Source organism: Carya illinoinensis, chromosome 2, assembly GCF_018687715.1.
Source record: "Carya illinoinensis cultivar Pawnee chromosome 2, C.illinoinensisPawnee_v1, whole genome shotgun sequence".
NCBI classification, from domain to species: domain Eukaryota; kingdom Viridiplantae; phylum Streptophyta; class Magnoliopsida; order Fagales; family Juglandaceae; genus Carya; species Carya illinoinensis.
In genome coordinates, this window is record NC_056753.1 from 32,764,887 (window position 1) to 32,779,793 (window position 14,907).

Sequence of the window (14,907 nt, forward strand, 5' to 3'; positions counted from 1 at the left end):
GAAAACAAATTACCCAAAAAACAAAAAAAAAATATCATTAATCCTCGATCCAGGTCTTATGGTTTTGTCACGAGCTACTTCCGCTTGGTGCTAATTCTTATACCAAGATCATGGGAGTGAAGAGCAGAGCCCTTTCAAGAATTTTAATTCAGTCGAACGCAATGCACCCATTTTCATTATGCCTTCTAAACATTCATGTGATCTTAACAGATTCCTTGTCATATTTCTATTAAATTAAGAATTATTTTAATCATAAAAAAATTTAATAGAAGTAAATTCATAAATTAACATGATTTAATATAATACATTAATTTGTAAAATTATCTAACGTATCATATAAAATAAATTTATTAATTTATTTTTATTAGATCATTTAATAATGGTAAAACTATATATATATATATATATATATGATATTATTTATTAAAAAAATAAATAATGCTAAATTTAGGGAGATTTTATAAAATAAATTTATAATTATTGTGACCATGCGTATGTGCAACCTATTGAAGAATCTTCACGGGGGCCTTTGTAACGTTATGGGAGTGTATATATCAAGTACGAGCTATAGAGAATAACGTTATCTCAAGACGACTAGACTTGCTTACATTTCTTCCTTCAAGTCCCCGATGATTCCCTTTTCCATTCTCGTGTTTCATATATTTTTCTTGGCGTTTTTAACTTTTTTTACACTGTATTTCACCATATAGGCGATGATTGTAGGCCCACCTCACCATTTGAATCATGAACTGGATATTCCAATTTATTTTTATTCATAGATGTTCATGGAAAAAAACAAAGACATTCATGGATCGAGAGAGAGAGAGAGAGCAAAGACTATGTATCTAAACTCTCAGGAAAATTATTAAAAACAAAAAGAGAGAGACAACAAGCGACAGTGTGTAGGTCGATCGCCACTAGTGTTCCTTCCAACTCTCACAGCTCAGTTGCAGTTAAGTCTTAGTTTAAAAAAGTCATATCGTGATGGCCTCGTGGACCCATGTGCAGCAGTAGCTCTTTGGTTCTCACTAACGGCACTGCGATCAGAGCATTTCCATACTATATAAGAAGCGGCACCCACATTCGGGTTCAACATCTCATCTTCCCCTCTGCACCACGCCGGGGCATTCAATCCACACCATTGGAGAAGGAAAAACCAAACCATTGTTCTCAAAGTGGAGTAGAACTCATACAGGAACTGGATTGATTTTAAATTAGAGTTCTGACGGACATTTTCTAGATATTTTTTGTTTTCCGTTCCGGCATTACTTTTTAAATTTGATACTCTGAAAGGGAGAGAGAGCCAGGAATTGAGATCTCTGATGGCTGGGATCGGATTAGAATGGTGGGGTTCGAGGTTGATTAAAGTAGTTTTCATTAGTTTTCTCCTTATGGCTTCGTTGTTTGTTTCGGCAAAAGGAAGCTTGGAGCAAGAAGCTTCAAGTTACGATGAGAAAGAAGAGGTTGATCAGTCTGATTACATTACGAAAGTATTGAGCTTCTTATGGCAACCGAGCCGATTGGGTTATACGCATGTTTGGCCGGTGAGTCCAACTTCTATTGTCTTACAATGTCTATACATGATTCTTGAACAGCATGTGTTTCTCGGTTGAATGATTATACAAGTTTAGTTGACTTCGTTTCCTCTACCCTCTTCTCACTTTTGGGAAACCAAACCAACCATTGATTTCGAAAGTTAAATCTTTCTTCCAATATGTTTTCTCCCAACATGGAGAACAACGAAAATTGTTTTTGAATTTCTTTTGGGGGTAACACAATGCTGTACTACTAATTACCCTTTTCTTCTCTAAAAATGTTTTTCCCCTTGCAATTTGTTGATATTATGCCAATTAAACCGTAAAAATATTGGAAGTATTAATGACGAGAGATTGGGTTCTCAGGAAATGGAATTTGGCTGGAAAATTGTTGTTGGTACCATAATAGGATTCTTTGGGGCAGCTTTTGGAACCGTGGGAGGAGTTGGTGGGGGTGGTATTTTTGTTCCTATGCTCACCCTTATTATTGGGTTCGATCAGAAATCATCCACAGCAATATCAAAATGTAAGTACTATCCCTCGTAGGTGTTTCTTCTCCTTTTCGATTATTGCTGTCACTGAAAAGCTGTTAAGAAGCCTAACCTTACGCCAATTCAAAGTTGGGAGATAATTGGATATTGAAATAAAACTGTCTAGAAATTGAACTTGTACCAATTATTCCTGCAGCCATCTATCAGAGTTTTTACAAAATTCTATCTTGGAATGTTTAAGTCGCATCAATTTCCAAGTTGTCTACTGCTTGAATATCAATGCATTGGAATTTTTTGGGCCCGTTTTGACTAATTCTCCGCATAAGCTCTCTGATCCAATGAATCAGTTTGTTCTTTATACTTTCCAATTTTGTTTCTCCCAGTTTGTTTTTGAATAATACTGATTCTTTGAATTTTGAAATGGAGCATTGGACGGTCAGCTTGTGCGTTTGATATAGTTTTTCCTCTCCTTCATTTGTGTATTTGACACTTCTTATTTAGATATGTAAATCTGCAACAGCTTTTTGTCGAATTTACTTTTAACCACCTGAGTGCAATTTTCTATGTATTGGTTTGTTTGGTCAGGTATGATCATGGGTGGAGCTGCCGCAACTGTTTTCTACAATTTAAAGCAAAGACACCCTACGCTTGATCTTCCTGTCATTGACTATGACCTTGCACTTCTGTTTCAACCAATGTTGGTGTTAGGGATCAGTATTGGAGTTGCTTTCAATGTGATTTTTGCTGACTGGATGATCACAGTCTTGCTGATTATAACCTTTCTAGGTATCTATTTTCTGAATTGCTCTCTTAATGTTTTTCTTGGATAACTTCCCTTATCCGTTCATGATTATCTGCAGTCACTTCAATTAAGGCATACCTAAGGGGTGTTGAAACGTGGAAAAAGGAAACCATAATAAAAAAGGTAGCTCAAACTCTGCTCATAATATAGGTTGAATTGAACTTCTTTATGCTTCAACAGTCAACTTATTACTTGTTCCTTGTTTTTCCAGGAGGCTGCCAGATTCTCGCAATCAAATGGTGAGTTGATCTCTCGTTTTCTCTTTGGCACAAAAAAGGTATATCTTGGGTTTCTCAAAGAATTCTTGATCAGGTAACGGTGTTGAAGAGGGCGAATACAAACCTCTACCTGAAGGCCCAGGCAATGGCACTCAGTCAGAGACCAAAGAATCTGAAAAGTCGAAGGTAAGAATAAATGGTTGACACTTCCTTGACTCATAGTTTTCATGACTGATCACTGTAACCTTCCCAGGTCTCCATTATTGAGAACATTTACTGGAAGGAAGTTGGAATTCTTTCAGCTGTATGGATTATTATCCTTGGACTGGAAATTGCCAAGGTTTTTCTTTTTTCCCAGCTATATCTATACTTTCTTTTCCGAGCATATACTTGGTTATTTTTTCTTGGTTTGAGCATCAAAGAGCTAGATTGATGTGTTTTATCATGTGTTGGAAACAGAACTACACGACAACTTGTTCAGTTGCATACTGGGTGCTAAACCTATTGCAGGTACCTTCCACCACTTAATAAGAATGTAATCAAATGTATTGATCCTTTTCTCTTTTTCGTTTATACTATTTTCAGCATTGGGAATGAATATAGCCTCGTGGGTGGGAGTTGGAACCAAGCATTCATGATAGAACTATGAGCTTGATGCTAAGATTCTTGAAATCTGTCACCAGACCATCTAGTGGTCTTGTCATTTTCTTTGTCATTCAGATTCCAGTGGCTGTTGGAGCATCTTCATATGAAGCTGTTAAGCTATACAAAGGGCAGAGAGTGATTGCATCAAACGGAGAAGCAGGCACAAATTGGAAGGTGCACCAACTGGTTCTTTGTTGTGCAGGTGGCCTTGTAGCTGGTATAGTTGGTGGGTTGCTTGGTCTTGGTGGAGGATTCATTTTGGGTCCACTTTTTCTGGAGCTGGGAATCCCTCCTCAGGTACAAATGGTGCTTCCGTTCAAGTCTAAAAAATATTTATATTTTTTTCGAAAATCTATAACATTTATACTAGGCAGTACTTTGTATTTCTTTGTACAGTTAAATTTTAATAGCCTCAAGAAAACAGGTAATGAAGGAAGCACTGCATCTTATTTCTGAAGAAACTTCGTAGGAGTTATTCAGTGATTTGATGATAACATTTAATCCAGCAGCCACCTATCTGGTTCCACATTTGAGAAAGGGCATTCAAAATAACTGAAATTTATTTTCTAAGCCATTGATAAAATATTCTCACTTAAATTCGATTTCCCCTTTATGATTTCACAGCTTGAGTTTACTGAACTTAATATCTTTCAGGTGTCAAGTGCCACAGCTACCTTTGCCATGACATTTTCCTCATCCATGTCTGTCGTAGAATATTACCTTCTGAAACGTTTCCCTGTTCCATACGGTAAGTAAAGTTGAGTACAACAGCAGGAACAATATAACTAGATCACCAAAGGAGGTTAATTCCTTTTTTCTTATCATTTTCAAACACAAGTGATCATTTTGTCTGACATTTCTTGCAGCTCTGTACTTTATTGCTGTTTCAACAATTGCTGCTGTTATAGGGCAGTATGTGGTAAGAAGGGTGATTGCTATACTCGGGAGAGCATCTTTGATCATCTTCATTCTAGCTACCACTATTTTTGTCAGTGCTATATCATTAGGTATGTGTCATTTTGGAACATATGTGCATATACTTTTTGCAGCTTTCTTAAAACAGTGAAATCATGAATAATATTGATCTAATTATGGTTCAGCCGGCATATGGGTTTGAACTTCTTCTTCACAAGTAGTAAGCACTTTTGTTTCTTTCTAAACAGGTGGGGTGGGCATAGCAAACGTGATTGAAGATATTGAGGACAAAGCGTATATGGGATTTGAAAACATCTGCACATACGATACATAATCTTGGAAGTTTTTCCCCCGACTTTCCGAGTCTCCGAGTCTTAGGCAACACTTGATTCTCTCTGAGCTTCAAAATTCTTCTTGTGGTTAGGAATCAGATTGGATCCTGGATATGAGTAATAAATGGAGCTAAAGTGAAGCTCCATTTTTCTGCATTGTATTTTATAACTGTTTCAGGATTGTTGGAGAGATGGTGCTTACCATTTTTGCACCTGCTGATCAGGTTTTAAAATTAGTCCAAAGATAAATTAATATTTTCCATCTAAAGGTTCATTCCTCTCTCGACACAATTACTATAATCTTATTCTCATATTTAGAATTGCTCTGGATCTTACCCAGTAGTGAATGCCATCTTTTGAGAGGAAGACTTGGCTGCTAACATTTCAATTGCATACAGAACTGCTTCTACGGGTACACGATTTGTGCAAATCTCATTCTTGTGTTTGACACGTTCTGGTGCTCAGCCTGTTTATCTTAAGTTCCAACGGATCGAAGATGGGTTTTGCAAGCATAAAGTAGGCTTATTTTTAAACTGAGGTCCTCTCCAATTCTCTTTCCGAATTAGATGGTTCAATTTACAGAGAAATAGACATATCATGTTAATAGTACAACATCTAATATAATCCATGTGCATTCCCCAAAGAGTGCGTCTGTGTAAAGGCAAGATATTGTGTTTCTATCTTCAAGTCGGATTATCCAATCTTGCAATGAATCGGAGAATAATGCAGTCCAGGTTTTTGCTCATATGCCAAATGAAACAATAGAAATAAGAATACAAAAATGACGAGGTGAATGATAAAAAATTGCTGGAACTCCGAAAATCCACATCTCTTGGAAAACAAAACCGAAGCAAAATGCTTTATACAATCATTATGTATTTAATGCATCATCTTTTTTAATAATTTCTCTGCTTTCAAAAAGTTATTTGTAGCCTAGAGTACTGGTCAGGGTGTAACCTAGTGGTCAAAGGATTAGCTTAGAATGAGTTGTAAACACAAACATTTGTAGATTTGATCCCGCACTAGGAGTTTCCCTACACCACACGACAACACTCATCCAGCATACTTTATAGAGATTATACTATAGATGATCATGCCACTTTCCTTATTTAATCAAAGAAATCAAAGTTTCAGGACACTGAAAGCACTTGTTTTCAGACAACTTATCATGAGGGGGGCTGGTGCCGAAACACTTGAAACAGGTTCAATTGTCCGTCTTACAGAACAATTTTAGCACCAGTTTTTCAATCTTGAAACAGGTTCAATTGTCTGTTTTACAGAACAATTTATTGTCACCTCAGGGACCAAAGAATTTGGTTTCTAAGTATGAGAAGTTAGAAGCTAAGTAGCTATCTCCAGAAATATCAAGATTGAAAAGGTCAATGGAAAAACTTTGAAGACTAAGTTCAATATATACATAGGCTTTCAAATCCCAAGTAGTCCTTGTGTTCAATCTTGTCAACCATGCGTGCAATGCCAACCCCACCTGTTTGGAAGGTACAGATGCGCTCATTAATGATATTTACAAGAAAAATAATGAAATAAAGCGATCTTATTGAAATCAATAAATAGAAGTGAAAGCAGTACATGCATATTTGCCCCTGGCATACCTAGTGATATTGCACTCACAAAAATTGTAGCAGCCAGAACGAAGATGATTAACGATGCTCTACCTAATACGGCAATCACCTTTGTTACCACATGTTGTCCAACAAGAGCAGCAATGATCGCCACGAAACAGAAGTAGATAGCTGCAAGGTATAAATACAAAAATTAAAGTCAAATTATGTTGATCTTTGAAAATATTTCCTTTAAGCTAAGACCTGTATCGTATTCAAGGTGCTCAACATGGCTTACCATAAGGAACCGGGAAGCGTTTTAGAAGGTAGTATTCAACGACAGACAGGGATGAGGAAAATGCCATGGCAAATGTGGCCGTGGCACTCGACACCTTGATAAAAAGTCTAAACAAGTCAGTCCATGATTCATGAATGACAAACTGTCTCTACTTAAAGTTTTGCTACTTGCAAGCATGTGTGTAAACACACCACTTGCTGCTGAACCCACCATAGGTATAAAGAAAATCAAAACACTAATAATTATATATATATATATATATTAGAGAATGTGAAAGGGTCCACATCAATGATATGTTGGCTGCATCAATAAATAGAATTCCCTATAGATTTTTTCAGTTGTAAAATACTATGGGGCTACATAGAAAAGTTATCTAAATGTCTTGTTAAGAGTGGTGAAACAGGCCAACCGATGTTATTAGGACAAATAAACAAAGTTATGGCATCACCTATGTCACTATAGGTTTAGAGAAGCACAAAATGCACCTGAGGAGGGATTCCCATCTCCAGAAAAAGTGGACCCAAAATGAATCCTCCGCCAAGACCTAGCAACCCACCAACTATACCAGCTACAATGCCACCTGCACAATAAAAAACCAGCTGGTGCACCCTCCAATTTGTGCTTGCTTCTGCCTTGGATGCAATCACTCTTCGCCCTCTGTACAGGCTAACAGACTCATATAAAGTCACTCCAGCAGCCACAGGGATCTTAAAGACAGGCAGGGAAAATAATCAGCCTGTTGCTTAAGAATCAGATTTCAAGAATTTTAGGGTCAAGCCCATAGTTAATCTGCCATTGCTTTGCCTCGAATCTAGTCTAGGAGGCTGGGATTTTATACCCAAGATAGCCACCTAAAGAGGGAAAATGATGTAACAAGACATTTGTTCTCTTATCCAAGTCACAGAAGGTACCTGCAACAGGTTTAATACCCAATATGCTGCTGAACAAGTTTCTGTGTAATTCTGTCTCCAACGAATAGGTATCCATTAGTCGGCTGGTAAAGGCTTAAAGCAGAAGAAAACTCCAACATATAGCCTTTTTATGATGAAAAGTAACACATAGCAGCTGAAAACCTTGGCAATCTGCAATGCAAGCATTATGACCCAGACTGCAACAAGAATTCCTAGTTCCCTCCAGTAAACATTCTCAAGGACAGAGACCTAGGAAGGTTACAGAAGTGAGTCCCGAAAAATCGTAAGTCTTGGAAGTAATTGCTTTGTATTCTTACCTTTGATCTTTTAGAGTCCTTTGTTTCTTCTGCACGAGAGCCATCAGTTGGCCTTTCGGGTAGTGGTCTGGGTTCGACCTCTTCATTAGCAATACCTGATCAAAGGGGATATCAGCTGGGCAATAGATTTTTATGTGGCGAAGATAGATTTCAACCACCAAAGAGGAAAAGGAAAAAAAATATTCAGATCAACTCACCATTTGATTGCAAGTGTTGAGCAACCTCCTGTAAAACAAAAAACTATTAATAATTGAGGACGAACTAAATAAATGTAGAAAAACTACATAATCTTAAGTATGCACAAAGTTTAGACCACCTTGTTAGCTACGGTTTCCTTTTTCCACGTTTCAACACCTTTAAGGAATGCCTTAGTTGACATAACTGCAGGTCACCAGGATCAAATCAATGAAGTTGTCCATAAGAGAGAGAGAGAGAGAGAGAGAGAGAGAGAGAGAGAGAGAGAGAGAGAGAGAGAGAGAGAGAGAGAGAGAGGACTGCTATTCAAACAACTGTTACCTAGGAAGATAATAATTAACAAGACCGTGATCATCCACTCAGCAAAAATCACATTGAAAGTAACTCCAATACTGATCCCCAGTACCAGCATTGGTTGAAATAGAAGTGCCAGGTCATAGTCAATGACTGGCAGCTCAAGGGTAGGATGCCTTTGCCTTAAATTGTAGAAAACAGTTGCACCTGCTCCACCCATGATCATACCTGACCAAATAAACAAGAGCGCAAGGAAATTGTTGGCAGGTTCTTCAATAGAACCGGGAATGGTAAGTTAGAGAAACAACCTTTTGTACATGAACTCCCCAGTGATTAAGAAAGAAGATATCATTTACCAAATGGAAGCAACTCTCAGATTAGCAGCCCCTACTTAAAGAATCAAATGGATACTGATACAAAAATGAAGCGGGGATAAACAAATCCAAAAAGTATGAGCTGCTGCATAATTTCATAAACGCTTATGCACACCATTACTGTCTTGAATGAACTCGTGTGGCTTTGGACTTGAGGGGATTACTAACTCAATATCATTTCTTACTTCTAACATCATTCTTGTGTTCCAACTGCTAACCATAAATTAGAACTCAACAAAAGGAGTAGAGCTTCTTATTTCTAAATAGCTTTTCAGGGACCGCAATAAATGCACAAGGCATGAAAAACTAGCGATGAGAACACTTACATTTTGACATAGCCGTCGATGATTTCTGATCAAACCCAATAATCAGGGTCAACATTGGAACAAAAATTCCACCCCCACCAACTCCTCCCACGCTCCCAAAAGCTGCCCCTAAGAACCCAATCATTGTACCCACCACAATTTTCCAGCCAAATTTCATTTCCTGTCCCGATTTCTAAAGCTATAAGCACAATTTTCCAACATGTTCAAGAAACAATGTCCATGTTTAATATCGACAGAAAAGAGCATTTTAGCAAACAACAGTCCGTAGAGTTAAATTTTCGTAGGAGATTTTGATGCAAAATGTGGAAAAAAAGAAGAAGAAAGAAGAGACCTTATAAGCTTTGAATCTGGTGGATAATTTTTTCAACTTCGCAAATTAGTTTGACAGATCAGATAACAATAATTATCAGATAAAAAAATACGTTCAGCTTCCCTTGCAAATAAGCAGAGCAGGGTAAAAACTAAAAGCATCAAATACCTATAATCCAATGCACAAATACTAAATTATGAGATAGATAGACTAACCGGCCAAACATGCTCATGACCAAATCGACCAGGCTGCGCTTTGGAGTTTGATATTCTCGTTAAATAATGAGATTCAACCACTTCAGTTACTTTCTGATCTAATATTTCTTTTCCCCAAATATGCACCGAGACCATGACAAGAAAAGCAAGCGCAACCACTCCAATCAGTCTTGATCCCCATCTTTCTGAGTCAGTCCCAGCCATCATATATATCAGTTCCTTCTTACTCTCCCTCAAAACATTCTACTCTTTTCATATACAGCTTTTCTCCACTTGCAGCACGGTTAAAGATGCAGACCGAGAAAGTGAAAGCACACCAAGTAGCTAGTCCGTCTGACTCAACGAGTTAAAACAGAGTGACCATATTCACCATGAATTTCCATTGAAAACTGAAGAGTTTACCCTGCTGATACAATTGGTAACGCAGCAAATTCCTTGAGTGCATTTCCCAGAAATGGGCTTGAAACAGTAGGAGCGAACTTCCTCATTCAGTCGCTTATCTCTCCAGTATCCATCATGTACTTCCACGTCGTTGGAAGTTTTCTAGGCTCAGAAGTTGAAGAAAAGCTCTTCAATAATCAAGATTGAGGAAAGCAGCTACTGCTACTTTCGCAGTTTTTCTAAAAGCGTGACTGTACCTGTTTTGGCTGTTACATGGATTCCCGGAGACGACACGCGAACCTGGTGTAGTAGTCAAACGACTCAAACCCCTCTGTGAGGGAAGGAAGGGTCTCGGTTTTATCAATTCCAATTTTATTGTTGTTGTAGCCATTTTCTTAAGGATTATGGACTTGCTTTTTAGCGGTGATGGTGATTTTGATTCGACGTATCTGTGTCTTATCCTAACGAGTTCCCACTGTGAACTCCATCAACAAGAAATGATAAAATACAAAACTCCTTTTATTTTTTTTAAATATTTTTATAAAAATTATAAATTTATAAAAAAATACTTTCTTAATCATTAAATAAAATAATTACATTTGTAGATTTTCTTAGTGAATTATCAAGGTAAAAGTAGCATTTTCCTGTCTAAAATAATACTGTATATACGAATATTTTTACCTTCTTATTATTACAAATTGACATGATGTAATACAGATAAATAATGTGAAAGTACCGATATAACCCTACTGTATGAGTAAGTGAAACTGAACACGTAAAATGCAATAGAATACTAAATATCAAACATTATTCTTTTTACTCTTCATGCACTTAATTGTTTTTATTTTGTCCAATTTTTTCGTGCAAGTAGCACGAAATCCCATCAGTGTGCAAAACTCACATTTATTTAATTAAAATGACAATACTTGATTTATTATAAAAATTTAAAATTAAAATCTCTAACAAATCAAATCCTGCCATATCAATTAAATAGAATATGTGCTTTGCGCATCAGATTTTCAAGCAGAAGAACTTAAAGATTTAGGAGATATATCAGTCTCCATTCTCAAGATTTTATTTAAGAGTAATGTTATATATTACATTCTATTAAATAAGGTGTAACTTATTTGTCATTATTAGATGATAAAAAAATATATAATAAATGATCATTTAATAATAATAAATTATATTTAAAAGAATGAAAATAAAATAATAATACGATGTATAAAATCCTCCTTTATTTAATACATAACAAATTAGAACTCTTTCTGATTCCAATGATTCCACGAACCAGAGAGTAGTAATCAAATTTGAGATCAGTTTGTTCATTTTTGGAACCCTAGCTGGCTAGTTCTGCGGTCGACATGAACCACAGCGCACTGTGTTGGGTGGTTTGTGACGTTAATACTAACTTTATGATTGATAGCAGCATTGGAAAACGAAGTTTCTGGACACCATTCTTAGTAATCACATATTCATCAATCATGCATTGATTACGTACTGTCGCACTTTCTGTTGTCGACCAAGAGAGAGAGATGGGGTCGAAATTCTTCATGCATTTTGGTTCACATCTTTTTTAACATCCTGATCCCTTAAAGTTTTGGAAAAAGTCACGCATTGGGCACACAAGTCATGAATGGAGACGGAGGAGCCCACATCATGTTTACAATATTCCAGACTCTTAGCCAAAACCATGTGTTGTTATTTATGCCATATGGGGTTCATTTCTTTTCTCGGAAGTGGTATTTAGAGCATTGTTATTAGATTATATAATTTTTTTTATAAATATAAGATGAATTTAAATTTTAATTATTTTATTTATATAAGTCTCTATATTGAAATACTTATTTTTTTATTATATAATAATAAAATAATATAAGATGAATTTGACTTTTGCTATTCACGTCACGTCTCCATATTGGATTATCTATTTATTTATTATATAGTAATGAGTAATTAATAATTAAAAAATATTTATTTTTTAAAATTTTAATTTATTTTATTTTATCATATTTTACTATTTAATTTAAAGAAACTAATGGAAGTTTGTGGATGTAGATGGAGAGAAGAGAGAGAGTGTTATAAAAAATAATAAAATAAATATTTGATATGTGTACAGTAAACTATCAAATTTGATTTTAGTTTTAGAATTACTATAGCTAAAAACTACTGAAGCTACCCTTTGCCTAATCCAATGTGGACAATTTTATTATCCTAATAGTTAAAAAGTACAATATTTTTTAGATATTCCAATGAGAGTGCTCTTACAACGTGGGCATTCTGTACTACAACATTTATGTATTGGGGACCATTATATTCTCCTCAGAATATTCGAATCCAATTACACAAGTCAGTAGATAACACACGTTAAAATGACATAATTTAATTCGAAAAAAAATTTAAAATCTAAATCTTATCATTTAAATTATGAGAAAAGATATTTACAATCGTGAATTATGCAACTGTCGCGTAATTGTTTTGAAAAAAAATAAATAAAATATGAGACTCACATGAAAAAAAAAAATTAATAGTGGATTCTATTTTTTTTTTTCAAAATAATTATGTACTATTTACGTACTTTATAATTATATATAAAATTACTCGTAATTAAATAGATGAGAGATAGGGTATGGAGAAGCTTGGAGAGAGACAAACATGTAAACCTGCATTATTAAAGACTATTTTTGGACGATGGGTGTTTGTGGGTTAAACTTCATTTTGATATGCACAGTCAGAGGTTAAGTCCAATTGATGGAGTATAGAATGGCTGGTTTGACCGCAACAGGGGTGATTGTTTTATGCAAGATCACTTGGTAATTGTTTGGGAAGAAACGATAATTACAGTCGTAATTGTATAAATAATGTGTAATTTTTTTTAAAAAAATAAATTAATATAAGATCTATATAAAAAAAATTAACTTTTTAATTATAGATCTTACTTTTTAATCATAGACCTTATTATTTTTGTAATATTACTCTTATTTAGATATAGTTGAAACTTTAACCCATCCCAATTAATCGAATTCCAAAAACTCCTGTCATTGAAATTGACTATCACCATTGAAAGTGACCGACAATGGGGATTGGACACGTTTCGAACTACAAACAAACAAACCTATAGGGCCACTCATCAATTAAGCAAGAAATGGCGATGTACTGCACTGCTTTCTACTTTATAAATTGCAAAGGCCGATTGACAGTAACAAGGGGCTTTGTCTTGTTATGTGGTAAACCAATAAACAGCACTGCTCCCTGCTAACAGAAGTCATCTATCTAGTTTCACCTCGACCAAGTCCTCTTTTGTTATTATATGACTTTTGGGCCTTAAATCTCGTGACCTGAGTTGGGATTTTGCCACAACTCAAGTTTTCTAACAATCCTCAAGTCTTCTTTAGAGTTGCCATGTTTCAAGACAAAGCATTAGGCCAATGAACAAATATAAAAACCCAAAAGATGTTCATTCCTGGGTTGGGTTGTGTTGTATGTGATAGACACAAATCCATTATGGGCACATTCTCGTGAATGAATGGTTCTGGTTCTGGTTCTGGTTCTGAAGTTTCAAGTAAAAGCAAGAGCAACTCGAGCTCTCCATAAAATCAACAGCTTTCATGCCGAAAAATAATAATAATTACGAAGGTTTAGAGTCTTTAGACCCACAAAAATCCCAACTTCGCCCGAACCAAATAACATTAACCACAAAACATCAAAGTAATCTCCACAAAATCATAAATAGATGATTATGAGTTACCATGTTTATTCCCATTGCTTGTAAAAGCAACTAAACTTATAGACTCAACATATAGACAACAATCAACAACAACCGGACATTCCACGGGAATCAATTTTGGCTCCGAGATTCCAAAACACATTACTTGCTAATCTATTTCAAGCAAAACCCTCAGTTAAAGTTTGCTTTTTTTCATCACCTCTCTCATCATCACCATCGCCATCACCATTCTTCACGTTGTCTCCAATCTCCAAACCCTCCAATCCTTCCACACACGCTTTTCCTTCCCTACTCGCTATTTCCTCCTCCCCGACCACTACCTTATCCCACCTCTCCTCCACGTCGGCCTCGCCACCCACAACCACATCATCACCCCCAACTCCGGGCACTCCGCTTCCCTTCTCCGTGGCGCATGGCCCCGGAGCTTCGTGCTCCGGCGATGCTCCGACCACCGTGTCCTGCGTTCCCTTTGCAGCTCTGGGCCATGGGTCCTCGACGCAGCCTCCTTCGGAGAAGGAGGTCACCGTTTCTTCGTCATCGGATGTCGTGAATATCGACGCGGCGCGTGACTTCACGGCCGTGGCGGCTTTTAGGAAAGCTTCTTTGATGGAATCCGGCGGGAGGGCGCAGTCTTCTAGCCCTGCATCTTCGATTCGCGGAGGGAGGATCTGGTGCAGTGGTCCGGCTTCTCGTTCCTTAGCGGCTTCCATGGATGATGATGCTTCACATTTGAAGCCCTAACTCTAAATTTTCGTATAAAATGGATCCACGGACTTTAAGACGAAAAATGCTTCGATTAGTTTTACTTCCCATTTTAGCCCTGATATCTCATTAATGTTTCGATTGAAGTTCAACTTGGGCTGGTTTACCAGGGACAGGAATGTCAAAAAAGGTTAAGGAATCCTGGCAACGTGTCCTTTACCCGTCAAGTATAATGTGGATTCTCTAGACACGTGTCAGTATCAAAAGGCTGGGAAATCAGTAGATGATCGCAAAATGATCCAGCACTCATGGTGCTAAATGGGAAGAGAGTTTTCCTGAAACCAAATGCGACCTGCCACC

General features: G+C 36.6%; 3 protein-coding genes across 5 annotated transcripts; 1 reads left to right on the forward strand and 2 right to left on the reverse strand.

Moving 5' to 3' along the window:
• Positions 1-886: 886 nt before the first annotated feature.
• LOC122301041 (sulfite exporter TauE/SafE family protein 3-like) lies at positions 887-5,229 on the forward strand. The gene is made up of 12 exons (XM_043112107.1): positions 887-1,544; positions 1,902-2,061; positions 2,612-2,812; positions 2,887-2,951; positions 3,040-3,067; positions 3,141-3,232; positions 3,300-3,386; positions 3,506-3,556; positions 3,767-3,988; positions 4,346-4,439; positions 4,558-4,698; positions 4,855-5,229. Exons 1-12 carry the CDS (start codon positions 1,323-1,325, stop codon positions 4,938-4,940), a joined length of 1,449 nt encoding a protein of 482 aa, XP_042968041.1. The 5' UTR covers positions 887-1,322; the 3' UTR covers positions 4,941-5,229.
• Positions 5,230-6,066: 837 nt separating this feature from the next.
• On the reverse strand, positions 6,067-10,517 carry LOC122301042 (sulfite exporter TauE/SafE family protein 3-like). 3 transcript variants are annotated; one of them, XM_043112109.1, is made up of 12 exons: positions 9,738-10,517; positions 9,213-9,372; positions 8,540-8,740; positions 8,340-8,404; positions 8,221-8,248; positions 8,024-8,118; positions 7,869-7,877; positions 7,707-7,757; positions 7,281-7,502; positions 6,796-6,889; positions 6,549-6,689; positions 6,067-6,424 (listed from the first exon to the last, which is right to left on the reverse strand). In XM_043112109.1, the coding sequence occupies exons 1-12, from the start codon at positions 9,942-9,944 to the stop codon at positions 6,345-6,347; spliced, it is 1,353 nt and encodes a 450-aa protein (XP_042968043.1). In that variant the 5' UTR covers positions 9,945-10,517; the 3' UTR covers positions 6,067-6,344. The 3 variants fall into 3 exon arrangements, with proteins under 3 accessions (XP_042968043.1, XP_042968042.1, XP_042968044.1); XM_043112108.1 differs by having other exon boundaries at positions 7,869-7,955; positions 9,738-10,514; XM_043112110.1 differs by lacking the exon at positions 7,869-7,877 and having other exon boundaries at positions 9,738-10,516.
• A 3,261-nt stretch (positions 10,518-13,778) lies between these two features.
• LOC122301045 lies at positions 13,779-14,783 on the reverse strand. Its single transcript, XM_043112114.1, has one exon. It carries the CDS (start codon positions 14,553-14,555, stop codon positions 14,004-14,006), a length of 552 nt encoding a protein of 183 aa, XP_042968048.1. The 5' UTR covers positions 14,556-14,783; the 3' UTR covers positions 13,779-14,003.
• Positions 14,784-14,907: the final 124 nt, after the last annotated feature.